The following is a 25,654-nucleotide window of genomic DNA, read 5'->3' on the forward strand; positions in this document are numbered from 1 at the left end:
CTAGGATGACGAAGTCGGTTGGGATTACCATTTGATTTGTTTGAACCAAAACATCTTCAACTACACCGATTGATTTTATTACTTTCCGATTGGATAGAAAAATGGGTATTTGAAGTGGAGTAAAATCACTAACACTTAATTTTTCAAAAATATAGTTAGGCATTATGTTAACGCAAAGATCCTTATCGATGGTGATATTACTAATAAATGAATTTTGAAAGAAACATGGAACCGGTGTAATGTTAATTTCAAAAGGGTCTTCTTTTATTAGCGAGGTTTGATCATTAGTTAACTTAACGCTTACTAAGTCTTTGATTTTAGCACTAGTGTTTAACTCTTTTAAAAACTTAGCATGAGAGGTTATTAAACAATGGTTTTCGAAAGTAGGTGACAAGAGGTTAATTTCTTCAAAATTAGACTCTTCTTGAATTTTAACATTATCGGACTCACCATTTTCGTTGTTTAACTCATGTGTCGGTTTTTCACTTTCTTGTTCTTCCATTTTTACACTTTCAACTATCTCTACGTTATTATCATTTTTTAGCTCTTCTCTTGCGCGGGATTCCTCTTCCCTTGCGCGAGATTCTTTTATGCAACGTTCGATAGTTTTAATGTGTTCTAATATCCTATTGGTCACTTCGGTGAGATTGAAAGAATTTGGATCCTCAAAGCTTGAATCCGGTTGTTCGATCCTTGGCTCCTCATAGTACTCATATGAAGTAGATGGTTCACACCATTGTTCTTCATTGTAAGTATATGATGGATAAGGATCGAAACTTTGTTCTTCATAGTACTCATATGAGGTGGGTTGTTCACGCCATGGTTCCTCATAATAAGAGTATGAAGGTGGTGGCTCATATGTTGAATTTTCAAAGTATGAGTATGAAGGCTCATACCTTGGTTCATCAAAATATGAGTATGAGGGAGGGGGTTCATACCTTTGGTCTTCATAGGATGTGTATGAAGTTGATGGCTCGTACCTGGGCTCCTCATAATGGTTGTATGAATTGGATGGTTGATATGAAGTATTATATTGAACCGAGCGTGTGTTACGACAACTAGTACAATAATTACCCCTATAATCATCCTCATCATAGGTGTAGTTGTAACCTCTTGAGTATTGATCCATAAGAATCACTCAACAGACCACAACTGAGTCTCGGGACCAGAAAACAAAAATAAGACGGAAACAGAAGCTGGACACGGCCCCGTGTTGAGTGAACACGGCCCCGTGTTCAGGCTCTGTATCTGGGCGTTTTAATTAAAGTTACTGGTCACGTTGAGCACGGGGGCGTGTTCAGCGAGCACGGCCCCGTGTTCAGACTCTGTATCTGGGTATCTACTCTAAAAATATGCAGCACGGGGGCGTGTTCAGTGAGCACGGCCCCGTGTTCAGGCTACTGTAAATGCAAAAACTAAACTAAAATGCAGAAAAATGCGCGCGTTTTAAAAAGGTTTTGAAAAACTGATTAGGCCGTCGATTTTAAGCTTTCTTAAAATCCTTGTGTCCCCGGCAACGGCGCCAAAAACTTGATGTGTGTCGGTGTGTATATAATTTTGATGTATATTTAAGCCCTTTTTACACTTTTAGCCAAGTTTTAAATTTATAAAACACGATACTCACAAACACTAAACACACATATGGGCAAGTGCACCCATCGTGGACGTAGTATAGTGTTGGTAAGATACCGAGGTCGTCCAAGGACACAAGAGCTTTTAATACCGGTTTATCCTCAACGTCTAATCAAATCAAAAAGTTAGAAAAATGTTTTAAACTAAGAAAAATAAAAACTAACTAAATGCTGAAAATAAAAATAAAATAAAACAGATAGACAAGATGAATCACTTGGATCCGACACGTGTATTAGTATAACCTTTGATTATTTTCGCACTTTTGCACTTGTTTAAGAGATTATCTTAGTTATTGTAGTAGGCCCCTCTTTTGAAGGTGACGTTACCCTCAACCCAGTAGTTTGAGTCAGCAAGGATACAATCCTAAAGGGTCGGATTATTGAAAGATAATGAATTAAGTTATTAATGCAAATTGTGGTAGGCCCCGCTTCTGGCGGTGACGTTACCCTCGGCTAAGTAGTCTGAGTCAGCAGGGATACAGTCCTAAATAACCGGGTTATAGTATTAATAGTAGTTAACTTATGAGGGGGTCAAAGAGTTTGGATCCCCGCCATCCAATACCTATGGGTATTGAAGGAGATCCTACTAAATTTGACCCAGGTCCCAAGCAGGACCTCTAAACGCTGAACAAGGGCAAGACCCTTACCAAACCGTTCCCTTAACCCCCGACCAGGTAGCTAACATACCTCCATATAGACCGTGGAGATATGAATGGTGAAAATCTTTTATTTTATATAGACAGTAAAATAACGCCAAGACACCACGGACAAACGATAAGGAAAGATCACCTTCAACATAAGTAACTAGTTATTAAAGTCATTAATACAAAACCAAATAAAAAGTGCAAAAGATTAAAAATAAAAAGTATTATACTAAACACTTGTCTTCACCAAGTGATGTAAGAGACTTAGGCAAACATGGCCTTGATTGTCAAGAACTCTTACGATCAATCTTGGATCCCGAGACGACTCACACACTCTATGATGGACAATGGATGATGGTGGTGGATGATGGTATTATGGTGGTGGTGGGTGGTGGATGAAGTGTGAGAGAGGTGGTGTGTCAAGGGATGAGAGAGAATGAAGCCAAGCTCCTCTATTTATAGGCTGAACAGAAGGCTGGACACGGCCCCGTGTCCGCTGGACACGGCCCCGTGCCCGCCTGACACTCTCTCTCCTCATTAATTGTAATTGCGAATTACAATTAATGCGCCTGCTGTACTTTCACCACGCCCCCGTGCTCGCTGGACACGGCCCCGTGGTGGGCAATGGAAGCTTCTACTGGTTTGTCTTTTCTGCTGCTTCCTGGGCACGCCCCCGTGTTCGCTGGACACGGGGCGTGTTCAGACTCTGTTTCTTCCTTTTTGCTTTGGGAGGTGCCGTTGAGGGTCCGTGCAGTCTACTTTTGTTCCTTTTCTTGTATTTATGGTAGAATTAGTGGTCTTTTTGCTTCTTTTGTGATTTTGAGCTCATTTCATCCTGAAAATACAAAAGGAAGACAAAAACACTCTTTTTCCAACATTAGTACTTAAAAAGGGTTAGTTTTATGCCTAAATTGATGTGTTTTATATGTTGCATTTTACACACATCAGTGCCATGGTTCAACTCGTTGTCAAAATATCTCAATATAACGTTAAACAAACAGAACAGCCAAGTGTTAGACGAACAGGCCGACCAGGTCAGGATGCTGACCGATCGAACACGCTGTTCGAACGAACAGCCCAACCGATCGGACATGTCAGCCGATCGACCAGGCCAGCCGATCGGCTAGCACATGGCCCCACACTTTGACAATTTCCTGATGTATAGTATTGAACGAAGTGATGTTCAATCGAACGAGCTGTTCGATAACATTACTCATCGAATTATGAGATACTATGCTTCAACCCTTGATCGATTTTTCAACTCGTTCGACGTATTGGAGTGCCACCCGACCGAACATGCTGTTCGATCAGGTGACATCCAGCTGAGGACTTGCTACTGAAGTGTCTAACCGATCGGTTAAGCCGACCGATCGAACGGCTCGTTCGATCGATCGACCTGAAAGGTAAGAACACTTCAATGTTCTCAAATACTACAACGAAAACTTCAAAAGGACAATCCATCATACACAAACACATCCTACAAAAGGGAAAAAACAATCCACTCGAACAGTCCAACCGATCGAGCCTACCGGCCGATCGAACAGGCTGTCCGAACGAACTGTCTAACCGAACGAACAACCCGTTCAATCGAACCTGCTGTTCGATTGACCAGGCTGTTCGACCCAATATCACTAGCCTGTAACGCGTAAAATGTTACTCATCGTTATGCTATCGAACTATTCAGGCTAACCCTACTCTCAAGCGCTCCCATCAATCCATCAATCAATCACTGTGAGTATACTCGAACCCTTTTTGCTTTAGCACTTTTGGTTGTTACATACGTTACTTATCAAAAATCACAATCGAACACACTACTCAATTATTTAAACGCTAACCGTTCTGCATGTATTACGTGACTAAATGAATGCTTATTGTTATGTTTACACGTGGAATGCTGTCTACCTGCCTTAACGACGTAGTACTATAGTTTGGACTCAGCACCCGTTCACATGGGGGTTGTTAAGGACAATTACTTGCATGGATTACGGTGGTAATCATGTATTGCGAACTGTCTCGGACAGTCAACCCGCAGTCATTAGTATCGATAGATCCATGTCGATAATTAACATGCTTCGTTTTCCTCTATGTACGTGCTGGTTATGCGTAAACTATTTCGAACTCTATATGCTATTATCAAACTTGTATGCTCACTTTTACATTTCATGTATTGACTTTATTTTAACGTATGTGACAGGCAATTAGGATGCTTATCTGTTAGGAAGGCGAGCTAGGAATAAGCATCTAGAGCATAATTGTCTGTAGATCTTGCAGATCGAGTCTCTAGAAGCATTCAAACAATATTATTTTACATTTCCATTTAAATCTGAGTTGTCGGAACAGAATATTTGGCTAGATGTTATTTGTAATAATTTGTTTTGCCATTTGAGGCACGTTATGGGACGTGTTACATAAATTGAATGGTAATGATAGTTGTTATGGAAACTTCTGGACAATCTATTTCGCTCAGTGCCATGCCCCGATGATTCCGCCATCGGTTGGGGTGTGACAGATTGGTATCAGAGCCATAACTGTAGGGAATTAGGCTAGACATGACCTAGTCCGGGTCGCTGTCTTAGAGACTAGACTATAGTTAGGAACCAACAGACCAAGCTTATGTGCTATATTCTAATATTCTACGCTATCACTGCACTCGAATTTTCAAATAGAGTCAAGCGGTTTAGTCGAGATTAGGTGTGAAAGCCGCAAACTCTCGACTAAAGTGTTTGGTCAATGCTGATTTCATCAATTTATCAATAATTTCGTCATTATTTTCGATAACGAACGAGGAGAATTATACCAAATCAGGAGTGAAATCCATATTTTGATGAATAATCTCCTCAATTTTACTAAAACAAGGAAGAAGTTGCTAAGCTAGGGGTGAAACCCTAACCTTGACAACGTGTTCCGGATTTTTATTTATCTCACCAAAGCCTCGACGGACTCCAATGACCTGAACTCACAAGTATGACCTAGGGAATACGCGTTGAATGCCCAAGAATCGAGGCAGAAACGCGATCCCGAAAGTCGAAAAGTGACGACAAGTCTACTGCGAATAGTCGAATCGCTTTGGGTAGTCGGTGTCTAATAGCCGCAGACAATCCATTACTCGATTTTATGTGTTTCGATTCTGAGCCCGCAACTGCCGACTCTGATGATTCGTCGATTGTATGTGTTTATGTGTTCAAATTTTTGGAGAATTATTCGATTTTTGCTATCACTTCGATCAAGACACACGACTCGCATTGCTCCTATATCTCAACACGCTAACAAGTCGCTGCAAATCTAGACAAAGTTTCGCTACAATATACACTTATACTATACTCGACATATTATACGATTATACTGTACTATTCGACACGCTATACGACTATACTATACCACTCGATATACTATACGAATGACACGCGAGCTTTGAATGATAGGTTTCTGTATTCTGACAGCCTCGGTGACTGAATGCGTATGTGCTTCTATGTTTCTGTGCTTCTGTGTTTATGTGTCTCTGTGATCTACGTGCCTACGTGCTTATGTGCTTCTGTGACTACGTGAATCTGTGGTTATGTGCCTATGTGTTTATGTGATTTGTGTTTCGATGTGTTCCTAAGCTTTAGTAAGTAGTAGACGTATGAGGTGAGATACGATTTGTTGTGTCTGAGACCTACGACGATGTCCGTTGCAGACCATGTCGTCATCCGGACACCGAACCCCACTTACTCGCCAAGAGAAGAGAGACAAGCGTCTCGCTGCTATCATCGCCAAGCAAGTGGCAAAAGCTGTAAGCGAGGTGTATGAAAACGTCAGCAAATCGTCTGAGGTGTCGCGAATCGATGCTCCTAAAGATGCTAACAAGACTGTTTTCAGTTTCGAACAGTTCAAGGCATGCGGACCAAAAGAGTTTACCGGAGAAGATGGCCCTATCGCCATGTTTCAATGGTTTGATTCGTTTGAAGTCACTCTGCGCCAAAGCGGCTGTCCTGAAAATCTTCGTACCCTCAATGCGACCAGTGTCTTCCAGTCCTGAGCTCTAGACTGGTGGACGGCCGAACGAAACAAACGCGGGAATGATGCAGCTTATGAGCTGACTTGGGAAGAGCTGAAGGCAATCATGATGGACGAATTCTGCCCTCCCCATGAACGCCAAAAGCTGGAGGAGGAGTTTTGGAACATCAAGCAGAAGGACGGAGACAACGCTGCTTTAACTGCTCGCTTCAAGCAGCTTAGCATTATCTGTCCCGATCAAGTCAAGACTCCAGACATGGCCATCAAGAAGTACATTCGAGCTCTATCTGCTTGTGTAGCCGACTTTGTTCATGCCGCCAAGACGTCATCAAATGAGGAGACCTACTTGCTTGCCACCGAGATCAATGACAAGCGGGTAAAGTCTGGTTTTTGGGATAAGCCATCCAAGTCTCTGCATAAAGCTACTACTGCACCAACCGCCGACACCTCCACTGCTCAAACATCCAAGTCATCACGTCGCAAGAAGAAGCACAACAACAGCAGCTCCAGCAACAAGAACTGTACCGTCACGACAACTGCCGCTCCTCTGCAAGCCGTACCGGCTCAGCAGCAGTCTCATCACCGACCAGCTCCAGTGACCAATGCACCGCCAGCAAAGCATGCTTACACAGGTCCCCACCCGCTCTGCCCGACATGCTCGTATCATCATCCGGTGGGAATCGCCTGTCGTTTTTGCGCTCACTGCAATCTCTACGGTCATTTCACTGCGAACTGTCGCTATGGTCCTCGTCAAGCCCCAGTTCAAGCCGCCGCTCATCAAGCTCTACTCCCAGCCCCTCAAGGCCAACCCGCAGCTCAAGCACCCGCGATCAATGCTCGAGTCTGCTTTGCTGTGGTGATCCTAACCATTTCGCAAACATGTGCCCAAACAGGGTGGTGAAACTAGAGCCCCAACAGCAGCAGCAGCAGCAGCAGCCTCAGCAGCAGCAACAAGCAGCCCGTGCCAGAACCTTCAACATCAATGCTCGTCAAGCCCAGGCTGACAACAACGTGGTTAATGGTACGTTCCTTGAGAATGGTATTTATGCATCATGCTTGTTTGATACTGGAGCCGATAACTGCTTTGTGTCGTTTGAATTCGAGAAGCTCCTTAGTCGTAAGCGCTCTTATCTCCCCTCGTCATTCGAAGTCGAAGTTGCTAATGGAAGAACTGTCGCCGTTAACTCTATTCTCCGTGATTGTACTCTCGAGCTCAACAATCACATCTTCCCAATCGACCTTATTCCTATGCAACTCGGAAGTTTCGACATCATAGTAGGCATGGACTTTCTTCGCGAAAACCATGCTGAAGTTGTGTGTTTTGATAAGATGATTCGATTCTCGCTCGCTAATGGTGATCTATTATGTGTATACGGTGAAACAGCTTCGAAAGGTCTCAAGCTCATGTCGTGTGTCCAAGCTAGCAAGTATCTCCGCAAGAAATATAGAGCTTTCTTGGCCAACATTGTAGCAGCGGAGAAGGAAAAGAAAAAGAAGGCCGAAGTTCAAGACGTTCAGGTGTTCCCTGATGATCATCCTGGACTACCGCCAAGTCGTGATATCGACTTTCGTATCGACCTCATTCCTGGAGCGAATCCTGTAGCCAAAGCCCCTTATCGACTCGCACCATCCGAAATGAGGGAACTTTCGAACCAACTCCAGGAGTTACTTGAGAAAGGCTTTATTCGCCCGAGCACCTCTCCTTGGGGTGCGCCAGTCCTCTTCGTTAAAAAGAAGGATGGGTCGTTCAGGATGTGCATCGATTATCGGGAGTTGAATAAGCTAACCGTCAAGAACCGTTACCCTTTGCCTCGAATCGATGACTTATTTGATCAGCTGCAAGGTGCCAAGTGTTTCTCGAAGATCGATCTACGTTCAGGCTATCATCACTTGCGCATTCAAGAGGAAGACATCCCCAAAACCGCTTTTCGTACTCGATACGACCATTATGAATTCGTTGTTATGCCTTTTGGTTTAACTAACGCACCCGCAGTTTTCATGGATCTGATGAATCGCGTGTGTAAGCCATTTCTAGACCGTTTCGTCATCGTGTTCATCGACGATGTCTTGATCTATTCTAAGTCGAAGACCGAACACGCGCAACATCTACGTTTGGTTCTCGAGCTACTCCAGGGGAATCAACTCTACGCCAAGTTCTCCAAGTGCGAATTCTGGCTGGAGGAGGTTTAGTTTCTGGGTCACATCGTTAACAGTCAAGGTATTCATGTCGATCCCGTGAAGATTGAAGCAGTTAAGAGCTGGATTACGCCTAAGAACCCGTCTGAAGTTCGTTCTTTTCTCGGACTAGCGGGCTATTATCGACGATTTATCGAAGGATTCTCTAAGATCGCTGTGCCGCTTACCGCCCTTACCCATAAAGACAAGTCTTTTGTTTGGGGAACCGAACAAGAGTCTGCTTTTCAAACCCTCAAACATATGCTTTGCAATGCTCCCATTCTCACATTGCCCGACGGAAACAACGATTTCATTGTCTATTGTGATGCTTCCAACCTTGGTCTTGGCTGTGTTCTCATGCAACGGGACAAGGTTATAGCTTACGCATCTCGTCAGCTCAAAATTCACGAGAAGAAATATACAACCCATGATCTCGAGCTAGGCGCAGTTGTTTTTGCATTGAAGATTTGGCGACACTACCTGTATGGTACCAAGTGTACGATCTTCACCGATCACAGGAGTTTACAACACATCTTCAATCAGAAGGAACTTAACATGCGTCAACACCGATGGGTAGAACTTCTTAACGATTACGATTGTGAGATTCGTTATCATCCAGGAAAGGAAAATGTTGTTGCCGACGCGCTCAGCAGACGGAGTTATTTGCTCAGTATACGCAATACCCAAGCCCAGCATGATCTCGAAACCCTCATCCGCGAAGCCCAGCATGCTTGTTTTAATGAACACACTTTAAAGAAAGAGAGGATTTGTCACGATGGAGCTCAGCTTGTAAGCAAAGCAAATGGGATCTTCTATTATCTGGATCGAATTTGGATCCCTAAGCGGACCGATTTGCGAAAGATTATAATGGACGAAGCCCACAAATCCCAGTATTCTATTCATCCCGGTGCCGATAAAATGTACCAGGATCTTCGTTACAAGTACTGGTGGCCGGGCATGAAACGGGATATTGCTCTTTATGTTGGAAGTTGCCTGACTTGTGCGAGAGTTAAGGCTGAACATCAACGACCTTCTGGCTTACTCGAACAACCTCCAATCCCAATATGGAAGTGGGATCGTATAGCTATGGATTTCATAACCAAACTTCCGCCCACGCCATCAGGTCACGACAACATTTGGGTTATAGTTGATCGTCTGACCAAATCAGCCCACTTTTTGCCAATCCGGGAAGACTACAAGGTAGAACGACTAGCCCGAATCTACACCGACGAGATCATTTGTAATCATGGTACGCCTCGTGACATCATTTCAGACTGTGATGCTCGGTTTACTTTGAGATTGTGGGAAACGTTTCAAGCAGCTCTTGGTACGACGCTTAACCTAAGTACCGCATTCCATCCTCAAACCGACGGACAGACTGAAAGAACGATCCGTACTCTTGAAGACATGCTCCGTGCGTGTGTCATAGACTTCGGTGGTAGTTGGAACAAATACCTACCGTTAGTCGAATTCTCGTACAACAACAGCTATCATGCCAGCATACAAATGGCACCATTTGAGGCTTTATATGGAAGAAGATGTCGATCGCCTATTGTATGGCACGAGATCGGTCACTCGCAATTAACCGGTCCCGAGTTACTACAAGAAACGACTGACAAAATCCTCCAGATTCGAGACAACTTGTCGAAAGCCAGGGATAGACAGAAAAGTTACGCCGATAGAAGACGCAAGCCCCTTGAATTTGACGTTGGCGACTACGTACTCCTAAAGGTATCACCTTGGAAGGGTGTGGTCAGATTCGGCAAGAAAGGGAAACTAGCGCCTCGGTATGTTGGACCTTTTAAGATTCTAGAAAGGATCGGAAAAGTCACCTACAGACTCGAACTACCGGAGGAACTTAGTAACATCCACCCGACTTTCCATGTGTCGAACCTCCGAAAATGCTTAGCTGATCATGATCTGATTGTACCTCTCGACGACCTTCAAGTCAATGAAACGCTGCACTACGTGGAAAAGCCGTCGAAATCATGGATCGCCAAACCAAGCAACTCAGACGCTCACGCATCCCTATCGTGAAAGTCCAATGGGAAGGCAAACGAGGCGTAGAGTTCACTTGGGAGCTCGAGACCGACATGAAGGCTAAGTACCCGCAGTTGTTTAAATAAAGATCTGAAGCGAGAAATTGGTAAAATCATTCACGGTGCTGTGGAGCTTTGAGCCTAATTTCGAGACGAAATTCCCTAAACAAGGGGAGGCTGTAACACCCCGTGTTACCGAATGTCAAAGTCAAAGTCAAAGTCAAAGTCAAGTTTGACTTCTTTGACTGTAATTAGTCTATTCTACGTTTTATTATTTGTATTATGTGGAGTAAGTGTTGTTAATCAGAGAAATCGAAGTAATCGAATGTTTAACCGATGCGAAACGATTTACGACTGTTAATAGTAGGAAGTAACAATGCGATAAAGTTAACCAATCAATAATCAAGCTAATCGAATCATTAATCGAACTCGAAACTCGAACTATGCGAATCTGGTGTTATTATACGTGTGTGTGTGCCTTATGTGTTATCTGTGCGTGTTTACCTTATGCTATGTGTGGTGATCAATCGAATCGAAACTCAAAACTCAATTGAACTCAATCGAAATCGAAATCGAATAAGGAATGTAGATGCTTGTATGTAGATATAGTAGTTGGGATTAAAAGTAATTTGAATAGGAAACTTTACCGTACTTGTATCGTCTTCAATCGAAATCGAAATATCAAAAATCGTCGCACCGAACACTCGAAACAGGCTGTGGATCGACCAGGCTCCTAGCCGATCGAACAGCCCAGCCGATCGGACAAACTGTCCGATCGAGCAGGCTGTCCGATCGGGATGCCTGGCCGATCGGCCAGCCCTTTCCTCTTTGGGAAGCCTATAAATAGGCCTGTCATTGTCATTCTTTCCACTTTTGGAAACCTTCTGACCGACCAGCTCGTGCTCCCCTTCTTTTCTCAGATTTCTTCCGATTTCGGTAAGTTTTCATCCTAAATCTTGTACTTTCTTGATCAATACACACTCCGACACCTTTCTATCTTTCAAATCTTGATTTCTAACCGTGAAATCATCAAGATCTAAGCATTCTAGGATGATGTCATCATGGTGTTCTTTAAGAGCTTTATGTTTTGGCCTCAATCCACCAAGAATCACTTGGATCTAGCCGATTTCCACATAAAAACACTAAGATCTACCACATGTCTGAACATTTACATAGTGTGAAGGATTGAAAGATGGATTTTCCAACTTTCTTTCAACTCTTTTACACTCAATGCCTTCAAACTGGTAGAAACGGAGCTTGAGCCAACTCACCAATCACCCTAATGGTCAAGTGGTTCAAGATTCGGATTCTATCTACGAGATTCAACGATTTCGGGTTAAACTATAAACTCCGTTCCGAACCGTTCACCGGCCGGACTTGGGTGATTCCTGTCCGACCAGGGGAAACAAGTAAGAACGAAGGTGCCATGGTTCAACTCATTGTCAAAATATCTCAATATAATGTCAAACAAACAGAACAGCCAAGTGTTAGACGAACAGGACGACCAGGTCAGGATGCTGACCGATCGAACAGGCTGTTCGAACGAACAACCCAACCGATCGGACATGTCAGCCGATCGACCAGGCCAGCCGATCGGCTAGCACATGGCCCCAAACTTTGACAATTTCCTGATGTATAGTATTGAACGAAGTGATGTTCGATCGAACGAGCTGTTCGATAACATAACTCATCGGATCATGAGATACTATGCTTCAACCCTTAATCGATTTTTCAACTCGTTCGACGTATTGGAGTGCCACCCGACCGAACATGCTGTTCGATCAGGTGACATGTGTCTAACCGATCGGTTAAGCCGGCCGATCGAACGGCCCGTTCGATCGATCGACCTGAAAGGTAAGAACACTTCAATGTTCTCAAATACTACAACGAAAACTTCAAAAGGACAAGCCATCATACACAAACACATCCTACACAAGGGAAGAAACAATCCACTCGAACAGTCCAACCGATCGAGCCTACCAGCCGATCGAACAGGCTGTCCGAACGGACTGTCTAACCGAACGAACAACCCGTTCGATCGAACCTGCTGTTCGATCGACCAGGCTGTTCGACCCAACATCACTAGCCTGTAACGCGTAAAATGTTACTCATCGTTATGCTATCGAACTATTCAGGCTAACCCTACTCTCAAGCGCTCCCTTCAATCCATCAATCAATCGCTGTGAGTATACTCGAACCCTTTTTACTTTAGCACTTTTGGGTGTTACATACGTTACTTATCAAAAATCACAATCGAATACACTACTCAATTTTTTAAACGCTAACCGTTCTGCATGTATTACGTGACTAAATGAATGCTTGTTGTTATGTTTACACGTGGAATGCTGTCTACCTGCCTTAACGACGTAGTTCTATAGTTTGGACTCAGCACCCGTTCACATGGGGGTTGTTAAGGACAATTACTTGCATGGATTACGGTGGTAATCATGTATTGTGAACTGTCTCAGACAGTCTACACGCAGTCATTGGTATCGATAGATCCATGTCGATAATTAACATGCTTCGTTTTCCTCTGTGTACGTGCTGGTTATGCGTAAACTATTTCGAACTCTATATGCTATTATTAGGGGTGCAAACGAGCCGAGTCGGGCCCGAGCTCGACCAGGCTCGAGCTCGAGCTTGTTTAACATATGAAAGCTTGAGCTCGAGCTCGGCTCGATTCGAGCTTTATTTCTAAAGCTCGAGCTCGGCTCGAAGGTAATTTTTCAAGCTCGAGCTCGGCTCGGGCTCGATTCGTTTAGTATTTATTAATTAATTTATATTAATTATAATTATTATTATACATATAATTTAGTTATTTTTTATATTTATATAAATGGTAGTTATTATTATATAAATATATGTTTAATATATTAATAAAAAATATATATACACACAAAGCTCGATTAGGCTCGCGAGCCGGCTCGATAAGCGAAGCTCGGGCTCGGGCTCGTTTACTAAACAAGCTTGTTATTAGGCTCGGGCTCGAGCTCGAGCTCGTTTAAGCTCGGCTCGTTCGAGCATTTTTTCGAGCCGAGCTCGAGTAGCTCGCGAGTAGCTCGGCTCGTTTGCACCCCTAGCTATTATCAAACTTGTATGCTCACCTTTACATTTCATGTATTGACTTTATTTTAATGTATGTGACAGGCAATTAGGATGCTTATCTGCTAGGAAGGCGAGCTAGGAATAAGCGTCTAGAGCATAGTTGTCTCTAGATCTTGCAGATCGAGTCTCTAGAAGCATTCAAATAATATTATTTTATATTTGCATTTAAATCTGAGTTGTCGGAACAGAATATTTGGCTAGATGTTATTTGTAATAATTTGTTTTGCCATTTGAGGCACGGTATGGGACGTGTTACACAAATTGAATGGTAATGATAGTTGTTATGGAAACTTCTGGACAATCTGTTTCGCTCAGTGCCATGCCCTGATGATTCCGCCATCGGTTTGGGTGTGACACGTAGGCACACCGTTAACCAGGACCGACGATCTGGCAGATTCCAAAATACCCTTAACCCAATTGCACCAACGATCGGGACAAGAGGCCCGTCAAGAATACACTTACCCCTTATGAAAGCCGATTGAGAGTCAGAGATAACCTTGCTAAGAACTTTCCTCATCCGATTAGCCAAAGCTTTGGAAACGACTTTGCTAACAACACCAACAAGATTGATAGGACGAAAGTTGCTAAGAGAAACCGGGTCTTTGATCTTAGGAACTAAAGTGATGAAAGAAGAGCTGCTCCCATTGTTAAAGGCTCCATCGTTGTGAAACTGTTGGAATAAGTTCCAAAAATCATCTTCAAATAAGGACCAGAACGCTTTAATAAGTTTAAAGTTCATCCCATCAGGGCCCGGAGCCTTGCCATCATGGCAACCAACAACAGCTTCCTTAATCTTTGAGCTAGAAAAGGGAGAGATCAGAAAATCCTTATCCTCCTCCGAAAGCTGCCTGAGGTTGTCACATAAAAGGTCCGGCCAGATTGGCAGGGGGTCTCCAAATCTGTCACGAAAAAACACAAAAATGTGTTTTTTAACTTTAGACGGTTTTGTGCACCACTCACCATCGATATTAAGGCCATGAATCTTATTCGCCGCTTTCCTCTTATTGATCACAGAATGGAAGTACTTGTTGTTCTCATCCCCATCAATAGCCTACCTAACTCTAGAACTTTGCTTAAGGTCACCGTTCCTTCTGAATTCGATATCCTTTATCAGCTTCCTGTTTTCGGCAAGGGTCCAATCCTCTTGTTCACTCAGATCTCTATCTTCCATTTCTTCCTCCAGCCTCTCCAACTCACCCACTGCCAAATTAATTTGCTCATTTTCTTTTTCTTGTAATTCGTCCTGCCAGATTTTTAGAGACTTCCGAATACACACAAACTTTTTGGTGAGAACGACATCTGGTGGTTCGGCCGAAGTAAAACCTTCAACAGCCTTCATTACCGATTCTTCAAAACCTGGCCTCCCTATCCAAGAGCTATACATTCTAAAAGGCCGAGGCCCATACTTTAAATCCAAAACCGACAGAGCGATTGGGCAATGGTCAAAGAGTAACCCAGGAAGCACTCTAACACAGGCATCTGGCCACTTATTGAAGAAGTTTTCACACACAAGAAAACGGTCGGTTTTGCTAAGCTTCTTCTCATTCTCCTGACTACAAGTGAATCTCTTGCCCTGTAGAGGATACTCCACCAGACCCTAATCAAAAATAAAATTATTGAAGTTCCTAGCACAGACCGCTTTGAAGTTGGAGCCTTTTCTTTCGTCTGGCGAACGAACAACATTAAAATCTCCAGCTAGCACCCACATACCGCCATGGCCAATCATCTGGGCGGCGACATTACTCCAAAGCCGACTCTTATCAGTCGTCTTCTGATAAGAGAAATTATTTCACCACTACCCACAAGCTTACTTTTAAGAATCAGAAAATTCCTATCCTTGATCACTCTTTCTACTTTCAACACAGAAGGATCGCATGACCAAAGCAACCCACCTGATTGACCAATCGAACTCACATACTCTATTTTAAAGTTACCATTCCCCCAGAATCTCGCGACGCCCGTCTCCGATAATGATTCCTTTTTGGTTTCTTGAAGAGCAACGACACCGGTTCTTCTGTCTCAAGTCCTTAACCCAACTACTTTTCTCCCCACTATTCAAACCCCTTATGTTCAAAGACAGAATATTCATTTAGGACCCTCATTGTTACCTTCACTTCTAATGATGTTTTTGACCAATTCACCGTGTTGGTTAAGATGGGCCCAGATGATCTCCCCCATCCTCAATGTAGCTTCCACCTCAGGATCCTTGATGTTTTCATTGGAATCAATAACGAATTCAACTTCCTTGTCCAGATAGCTATCGTTCGAAGTAGCGAAATCCCCACCACCGGCTCATTCAGACGCAACTCTAGTATTAAGATCGAATCGCATAATCTCATTGTTAACGACCTGGCTGAGATTAGAGGGAAGAATTTCTCCCTCCTCAAGAATCCTTTCCTTGGGAGACGAACCAACGACATCTGTTCCCAGCGGCTCAACAAAAGCAAATGAGTCTGACTCCTCTACCACCGTCCTTGATCTCTTCCAAGGTCTGTCCTCAGAAACTGGGCTTTGTTTCCCGTTAATTTTATCCTTATTTTTGGGTCTAAGAATGGCATGTCTTATGTTGGGCTTCTTTTTCTTTTCCCTGGAATCAAACTCAAAAACACAATTGGACTTTTCCACGTGTGGCCCCACTTCTTCAGTATGTGGCTTCTCGGTTCCCCCCACCTTCTTGGAACTAGCTCCCACCTCATCAACAATTAATGCGCCGACCTTCTGACATCTAACCTCTGACACAGCAGACGGTCTTTCTTCTTCATGCAAAAATTCATCGTCGAGCTGGAACTGAAAAGGCAGCTCGTCTTCCTCCGACGACTCTCCATCCTCGAGACAGTCCGGGATCCAGTCGACCGTTCCTCTTCCACCCAGACTCTAAACTGCTTATCCTTCCATTTTAGAGTAACTTGTTCAACAATCCTTACACCATCGCCGACCAAAACCCTAATGTAGTTAACAGATAAATCATTGTCGTCCGAAGTTCTCCGTGACCCATGCAGAACCTTCCCAAAACGACCGGCAATGGAATCGTAAATATTATCAACGGCCAGATGAACCGGAACCCCAAGAACTTTTAGCCAGGCAATCCTTTCGAAGGGCAAGGTGATGCGTGTGTAGCGTGATATATTGTTATTGATATTTTAAGCCCTTTTTAACACTTTAGTCAAGTTTTAAATTTATAAAACACGATATTCTACCAACACTAAACACACATATGGGCCAGTGCACCCATCGTGAGTGTAGTATAGTGTTGGTAAGATACCGAGGTCGTCCAAGGACACAAGAGCTTTTAGTACTGGTTTATGCTCAACGTCTAATCAGATCAAAAGTTTTAGAAAAGGTTTTAAACATGAAAAATAAAAACTAAAAATGGTGAAAAATAAAATAAAATAAAAACAGATAGACAAGAAGAATCACTTGGATCCGAGTCGCCTTTAATGTAACCTTCAATGATTTCTGCAGTTTTGCACTTTTTAAGAGATTATCTTAGTTATAGTAGTAGGCCCCTCTTTTGAAGGTGACGTTACCCTCAACCCAGTAGTTTGAGTCAGCAAGGATACAATCCTAAAGGGTCGGAATATTGAAAGATAATTAGTTAAGTTATTAATGCGTAATGTGGTAGGCCCCTCTTTTAAAGGTGACGTTACCCTCGGCTAAGTGGTTTGAGTCAGCAGGGATACAATCCCAAGTAGCCGGGTTAATGTATTAATAGTAGTTTACATATGAGGGGATCAAGCTATTCGACCCCCGCCATCCAATACCAGTGGGTATTGAAGGAGGTCATAGTAAGCTTAACCCAGGTCCTTGCAGGATCTATACACTAAACAAGGCAAGAACCTTACCAAACCATTCCCTTAACCCCTGACCAGGTAGCCAACATATCTCTATATAGACCGTAGAGATATGAATGGTGAAAATCTTTTATTTTATATAGACAATAAAATAATGTCAAGACACCACGGACAAATGATAAGGAGGTTTCACCTTCAACATAAGAAACTAGTTATTAAAGTCATTAATACAAAACCAAATAAAAAGTGCGAAAAGATTAAAAATCAATAGTATTAGATTAAATGTCTGTCTTCACCAAGTGATGTAAGAGACTTAGGCAAACATGGCCTTTGATTGTACGGAACTCTTACTATCAATCTTGGATCCCGAGACTACTACACACACTCTAAGGTGGATGATGGATGATGGTGGTGGATGTGGGTGTTGTAGTGGTGGTGGAGCGTGGGTGAAGTGGGAGAGAGGTGGTTTGCCAAGGGATGCCTTTGAAGTGAACCAAGCACCCTTATTTATAGCCTGTACATAAGCCTAAACACGGCCCCGTGTCCATTGGGCACGGCCCCGTGTCCATCCTTTTTCTCTTTCTTCATTAATTGCAATTGTTTGCATTAGCTCCACACGCCCCCGTGTTCGCTGGGCACGGCCCCGTGTGCAGAAGCGTATCTGTACTATCAAGATTTGCTTGGATTCTACGAATCTTAGCGTTGACCATGACCCGTGTTGAGCTGGGCACGCCCCCGTGTCGGGAATAGAAGCTTCTATAGCTTTTTCTTTTCTGCAGACAACTGGCCACGCCCCCGTGTCCGTTGGGCACGGGGCCGTGGTCAGCTTTCTGTTTCTTTGTTTTTTGCTTGGGAAGATGCTGTCGAGGGGTCAGGCATGCCACGTTTATTCCTTTTCTTTGTATTTATGTTAGATTTGGCTGCATATTTGTTCCTTTTGTTCAATTAAGCTCATTTGGTCCTGAAAATACAAAAGGAAGACAAAAGCACACTTTTTCCAACATTAGTACTAAAAAAGCGTTAGTTTTATGCCTCATTTGATGTAATTTATATGTTGCATTTTACACACATCACAAGGATTGTCCAGTCCAAAAATCCAGGGAGGAGAACCAGGGCTGCCACAGATCCTGATTACTCACGATATCGTTACAGTGCACCTCATTGGAGAATTTCACCACATGAATAGGCCCCCCAGATAACTTAGCCTAGCGTTCGAGACACCAGCCTCGGATAAAAGGGAGTTAAGGTTGTTGAGAACAGATAGATTCACACACCTTCCCACCATAGCCTTCCCGCTAAGTTCTTGAAACGCCAAAGTATCTACCGGGGCCTCCACAACCTTGCCCCAATACCACCGGGGGCGAAGCACTGGCCTTAGAACCATTGCCTTTAGAAAATAGATCACTGAAAAGCTTCCCACCTCCATTTTGGACAAAAGTTTGACTCTTAATCTGAAAGTGGTTAGGGATCCCACCGTGAACAGTCTCTGAACTATACCCCTTTGCCGAAGACGAGTTGCTAAAGAGGCTCATGTTTTCAGTGGCAAATTTAGCTACATTCACCCTGAGCTTGGAACTATCCATTTTAGTGCCGTTCAAGGCTCTTTCCATATCCTTAACTTCACAGACGTTCTTGAAACTAATAAACCCAAACCTATTACCAACTTTATCCTTCTTCCTTGCGATGTAAACTCCTGCCACGTCTTCGAATACCTTTACGAATTCCGACACCTCCCAGGGTGTGCATCCCTGTGGCAGGTTGGTCACGAAGAATTTCGTGATGTTCTCCTTGCCCTCCTTGTAGATGTTTTTGTCTTTGTCCTTTTTTCGGTGGTGGTGGGGGTCCTCCCACGGCCCTTCCTCTTCCATTCCGTATCTCTAATCTTTAAGAGGTTAATAGGATTCGTATCGATCTAGCTGAACTATACAAGATAGCCGTGATCAATCAGAGACCTACTAAGCAATCAAGATTAAGAATCGAAACAACACACTACCCCAGAAAAGAACCAGAGAAAAGTCTACTCCGATCAGACCCAACCGCCGCTAACTATGCTCGTATCGAACATATAAGAGATCACCTATCCGATCACAGGACAGTTACATAGGGCCGCAGAAAGAACGAGAAGGACGAAGGAGGTTAACGAAAGGTTAAACGTTTTTAGAAGTTAGTTGATTTGCTAGAAATTAATAGACATGGCCTGATTGGTACTCATAATTCATTGGAATTCACTTCACAAGATATTTGATTGGAATTCAACGTTCATTAGAAGAAACAACCCCAACATTCCTTGTATATTGTGAAAAATATATGAAAGAAATTGGAATCTTTCACTCCTTCAATGATGTCACCACCACTGCTGTAGGCACCCCTACCATCATCATCGTGTAGATGTATGGTTTTTTGACAATAGGCTAGATTGTTTTTGTGATTAATTTATAAACATGCGTCAGACCTCGTAATGGCTCAACAAAAAATTGCTAAACAACCCCTTACTCATACTCTACTTTACATCATTACTTTTATACTACTACGTACCTTGTCCAGATTTTAAATCAGAACCACCTCTCTAAAAATGGGCAAGCCACACACTGACAAAGGTTTGTGAGTGTAGATGTCTCTGTCTATGAACTCTGGGTTTAAGGAACTAATTTTAACCAAATATTCCTTTGTTCACAACGAAAGCATGTGCCTAATGGATTGCCTATCATGTCATAATAATCATAACTGGAACAGACGGACGATGAATCAGCTACATAATTGATATGGTTCAATCGAGTGTATTTAAACCGTTTCCATTTAAACAGGTAAACCAAACTGGGGTGTCGAACCAAAGTTCGATTGTTATTTTCCATTGAAAACCTCATTTACTGCTTCACAGTATCCTTTGTTAATTTAAGGCTTCATGTTCTATAAAATTGCAAATGTGAAGTAGTTTGATATATATATATATATATATATATATATATATATATATATATATATATATATATATATACACATACAGGGGACCGCTAAAATGAAAACCACCTCCAATTGTAAGAACCGCGAGAACCAGTTCCTAACCATTAGATCAACAAGATGGATGGATCAGATTAAAAGTAACTAATATTAATATTAAATACATTTTGTCTTATTATGTCTTTAATATTTTAATCCAAAAGGATAGTTTAGTAAAAGTACTCTTTTTTGTCTTTTAGTATTTATTATTTTTTATTACTTTTTTGTTTTATTATATTACTTTTTATTTTTTAAAAAGATTTTTTTTAACAAGACAATTTTTTTGCGCGTCGTTTTTGCACACCGTTTTTACGCCCGGCTTTTTCAAGCGTCGTTTTTTAACGCGCCGTTTTTTACGCCCCGTTTTAACGCGACGTTTTTTATGTCCCCTTTTTTCCGCGGCGTTTCTATGCGCCGCATTCACGCCCCTTGTTTAGGCGCCGTTTTATCACACGGTTTTTTACGTTTTACAACTTACGTAGAAAAAGTTTTACGTTTTATGTTAAAAAGTTTACGTTTTACATTTTACGTTAAACTTTTTACGTTTTACGTAAAACTTTTTACGTTTTATGTTTTACGTTAAAAATTTTACGTTTTACGTTAAACTTTTTAAACTTTTTACGTTTTACGTTAAACTTTTTACGTTTTACGTAAAACTTTTTTACGTTTTATGTTTTACGTTAAACTTTTTACGTTAAACTTTTTACGTATTACGTAAAAACTTTTTACGTTTTACGTTTTTACGTTTTACGTTTTACATTGTACGTTTTACGTTTTATGTTAAACTTTTTACGCTTTATGTTTTACATTAAACTTTTTACGTTTTACGTTATACTTTTTACGTTTTACGTTAAACTTTTTACGTTTTACGTTAAATAAGTTTACATTTTACGTTAAATAAGTTTACGTTTTACAATAAAAAGTTTACGGTTTAACTTTTTGGAGGTATATCGTCTCCACCCGTTACACCCATGAGCCCCTTTGTTGTAAACGCAGGCGATCAACAGAAGATGTGAGCTGTTTCTCTTTTGTTAAAATGTTTTGTTTCACATCTGGACCTGATTCATTTGTGGTGAATGTAATTGTTTTAATCATGTATACTTTTATGGTACATGTATGTATGCATTTTTATTTTAGGAAATCATACATGATCTGAAAGATATATGCAAAGTATATTGACGTATGTATAATATATATACAGTTTAGGGTCATATGAACGTCATTATGTGAACATTATGGGTACTATATACCGGTCAATGTATCTAACTTCAGATGGCCTGACAGTTGTTGGAACAAGTTCCATCTGCAGCGGTTAGTTTGTAAAGGTCACGAGAGATCCTAACCACTGATTCATGACACTCAAGTTGTGACGGGATAGATCCATCCATGGTTGTAAATTGTTGTACATATTGTTTTGTATCATCAAAAGAACTGGAAGAAAAGACTGGTTGATCCATCACTATATGATTTAATATCCGTAGGTTTCACAAGTGCTCGACATAGTGGGCATCTCCTCTCCCGATCAAACCTGTTAAAAGCCGACAAATAATTAATTTATTAAATAAGATTCGGAAACTATATTAAACAGAGATGCAAACTGACCATTCTGATACACACTCTTGACAAAATATGTGTTTACACCGTAGCATGATTGGCGACCGCAATTTTTCCTGATGAATTGCACAAAGATCTCTAGCAGTAATGACCTGAACAAATGTGGTTAGTTTTGTCTAATTTCAAAGAGGTACATAAAAGAATAACAGAAAACAAAATTTCTCATCGGTGGCAATCTTGGCAGGAACCATATATGTATATGTGTGTGTCAACGAAATCAACTTTAACATTGACACACAAAATCATGTAAACCGAACACAGCCGGGTCAACCCATTTTGCTAAACGAGTCTTCACATGTTAAAAGAATGATGGGTTGTAAACAAGTTGTAAACGGGTTGGCGGGTTGTGATAAATGGATCGCAAACGGGTTGGCCGACTAGCGTTGAACCAAAACCGAGACTGGATCGAACCAAACCTAACCCAAAGCTGAGCTGAACGTGAACCCGAAACAAAGTGTGAACCGTGTGACCCATAACTGAGCCCAGATGACCATCACCACTACTGCCGCCGCCGGCTGTGGCAGTTTCCTGCCGTCTACATCGTCATCATCATCATCACATCGTCCGGATATCATCATCATCGGAAAACAAAACAAAAAAAGTGATATATGCCATTAACACTTGAAACCAAAAAAAAAAAATAAAAAGAAACGAGAGAGGGAGGAGGGGTTTACTGGACACCTGTCGTCAGCAACATACATCAGCGTCATCATAGCTGATGTCGTCGGTCGGCCGCACCGCCGCCGCCGGCGGTTCTGATTCCGTCGCTCGCCTCCCTTTCCTTCTTCGGTCTCTCTTTCTCTCTCTTTTTCTTGAGTTGTTCGGTCACCAGAGAAGCAAGGCCGCCACCGTCAGGGTTCTTGACGGAACCCTAGTCTCTCCGCCTCTTACCATCGCTGCCACACCCCCAGCAAATCCTCCTCCTTGTGACAGTAGGGTGGTGGTGAACGGTGTTTGGTGGTGCCAGAAGTGTGGTTGACGGAGGAGGGGGGTGGGTTGCAGGAGGTGAACGGTGGTGGGTAATGGGTGGGAATGAAGAAGATGTTGCATTTTCAAATTAGGTGAGACATGTGAAACTAAATTAAAAATGAGAAGAAAGAAGCATTAAATAGAGAGAGAGGATGAGGAGAGAGACAAGCATTAAATGGAGAGAGAGAGAGTCGTGACTTGACATATGGGGTAAATGACCAATATACCCTTTATGTTGGCACAATGTGATTGGTTGAGAGTGGTTCTCGCGGTTCTTACAACTGGAGGTGGTTTCTATTTTAGCGGCTCCCCCTATATGTATATAGAAACGAGATCAGGAGAAAACGCCTTAAAGTGTGAAAACGGTGAGAATGGATCCTGGCCTAACACGTGGTAGGGGACGCTAAATGATATGCAGGGGTACGATTGTCATTATGCATGTTCCCCTCCATATTTCGCGTTATAAATCTGTTTCAAATAAAACTCCAAAAATTTTCTATTAGCAGTTACCTCCTTTCCAAACTTTCCAGATCTATGGCGTCTAACGTGATTCCGTTCGACAAAGTAATATTTGATGACGTTTTCATAATTTGTTCCAGCAAATCATGCAACACATATACAACAGATATGAAGTTTTGTTCTTTATGCTTGTTTCATTATCGTTTTTTTTTTCAAATTAATATTTCACAACGTGTTGTATGTTTTCAATGGCGTTCTTCATGTATCCAATTTTTTTCGCGTTTTCATTGGTTGTTTAACAATTAGTAAGAACTGATAATTGAAGTTTTCATTATTAATGTTAATTGTCATTTAGGATCTAATATATTTCTTATGTTTTACGATCATTGGCGTTTTATACCTGATTAGTTTTGAATATTATTGAGTAATATTTGTAAACGTCAGTTATTACTATTTGTTAATTTGTAAACATCAGTTTTGTTAACTATGGCGTTTTCATTATCATGTTATATTTGTTAATTATTCATATTGTTAATTATTCATCTCATGGCGTTTTGATTATCACGTTTCGTTAATATTGTTAATTCATCGCATTTGTTAATTAATCAACTAATGGTGTTTTCATTATGGCGTTTTGATTATAGCGTTTTCAATTATATGTTTATTATGTATTATTTATTATTCAAGTAATTGCGTTTTCATCGATAATGTTATAAGGAGACAATTTCTATTTTAATGGCGTTTTTTTTTTTTTTTTGAAATTGTGTTTCACTGTGTTTTCTCAGACGAAAGTGTTTCTTCGAATGAAAGGTTTTGCCCCCAAAACTGGTTTATCATTTATCATTCCTGATGTTAGTGAAGAGATAAAGCCAAAAATGGATATGATATTCACAAGCCTCGATGATTGTTATTCAATGTATGTTATGTACGCCAAGGCTTGTGGTTTTTCTGTCAGGAAAGGGACTAAAAAGATAAATGCCAAAGGTGAAAGGCATATTAAGTATTACATGTATGAGAGTTGGGGTATATAAGGACGAGAAGGCTGATACGTTGGACCCCAATCAAAAGGAATGGATTGTGCGATCCAACTTTTCAAAGAGGACTGATTGTGGTACATTGTTATGTCTAATTTTTGAGGCTGGATCATGGAAGGTCTATAAGTTTGTTGAGGAGCACAACCATGATCTTGTTGAATGTCCTGATAAGCATTTTCTTCCAACTGAACGACACCTCACTCAGCTCCAGAAGCATGTTATACACAACATGTCTAAGTTGAATTTGGGTCCAGTTAAGGCGTTTAATGTTACGAAGACTTGTTTTTCTTATAAAAAAGGCCCAAGCTAAGTCCAACATGGTGAGTTTCATTCTTATTTTGTAGGCCCATTAGTGTATAATTTTTTTAACATTATCCCAACAGTTAGTTTTAGTTAAAGTTTTTAGTTAATAACCGAAATTAACCTAAATCGAATCATAACTGACATCATAACCGATTAACCATAACCGAATTTCGGTTATGATTAAGAAAATCCATAACCGAAGTTAGCGGTTATGGTTATGGTTAATGATAAAAACCGAACCAAACCGACCCATGCACATCCCTACTCACAACTCAAGATTGTTCTGCGTGTTCTCGCAATATTTAGTGTTCTGCATAGAACCTTCCCCTATATATATATATATATATATATATATATATATATATATATATATATATATATATATATATATATATATATAGGATGAGGATTATTATAGAATACTAGTAATTGCAACAACAAAAAGAACAACTCTAAATCATTAAATTTTGGGATTTAGGTTCATTTTTTAAAATTTTAAGTTTGTTACATTCATATGGGGGTATAATATATATATATATATATGAAAAAACCATATATTTCTACCTACACATAACCTACATACATGTAGGTAATTTAACCTACATATGTGTAGGTAATATAAAAACTGAAAATTTTTCATTTTTTGTTTTAAATTCTAGTAGAGAAACAATAAGTCTTACATTTGTAACATTTTCATTTTCTTATAGGTTTTATGATTGAAACAATGGGTGATGCATTTTGTTTTGCGTGTTCTGACAATATTTAGTGTCCTGGATAAATATATAGGATGAGGACAATTATAGAACACTAATTATTGCGAGAACAAAAAGAACAACTCTAAATCATTAAATTTTTGGATTTAAGGTTCATTTTTTTAAAAATTTTATGTTTCTTACA

At 41.2% G+C, this 25,654-nt stretch overlaps 1 protein-coding gene and 1 long non-coding RNA gene across 3 annotated transcripts in view; both read right to left on the reverse strand.

Annotated features, from left to right (window-relative positions):
• LOC110919611 overlaps positions 1-15,306 on the reverse strand; it is a 51,968-nt gene extending 36,662 nt beyond the window's left edge. Inside the window, exons 1-3 of the mRNA XM_022163881.1 lie at positions 15,301-15,306; positions 14,646-15,187; positions 14,053-14,489 (exon numbers count right to left, since the gene is read on the reverse strand). Coding sequence (XP_022019573.1) covers positions 14,053-14,489; positions 14,646-15,187; positions 15,301-15,306 — 985 coding nt within the window. The remainder of the gene's footprint in view (positions 1-14,052; positions 14,490-14,645; positions 15,188-15,300) is intronic.
• A 6,220-nt stretch (positions 15,307-21,526) lies between these two features.
• Positions 21,527-23,050, reverse strand: LOC110915968. 2 transcript variants are annotated; one of them, XR_002579393.1, is made up of 3 exons: positions 22,674-23,050; positions 21,981-22,527; positions 21,527-21,906 (listed from the first exon to the last, which is right to left on the reverse strand). It is a non-coding gene; the product is annotated as an uncharacterized LOC110915968 (long non-coding RNA). The 2 variants fall into 2 exon arrangements; XR_002579392.1 differs by lacking the exon at positions 22,674-23,050 and having other exon boundaries at positions 21,981-22,659.
• Positions 23,051-25,654: the final 2,604 nt, after the last annotated feature.

Source organism: Helianthus annuus, chromosome 16 (genome assembly GCF_002127325.2).
Source record: "Helianthus annuus cultivar XRQ/B chromosome 16, HanXRQr2.0-SUNRISE, whole genome shotgun sequence".
Lineage (NCBI taxonomy): Eukaryota > Viridiplantae > Streptophyta > Magnoliopsida > Asterales > Asteraceae > Helianthus > Helianthus annuus.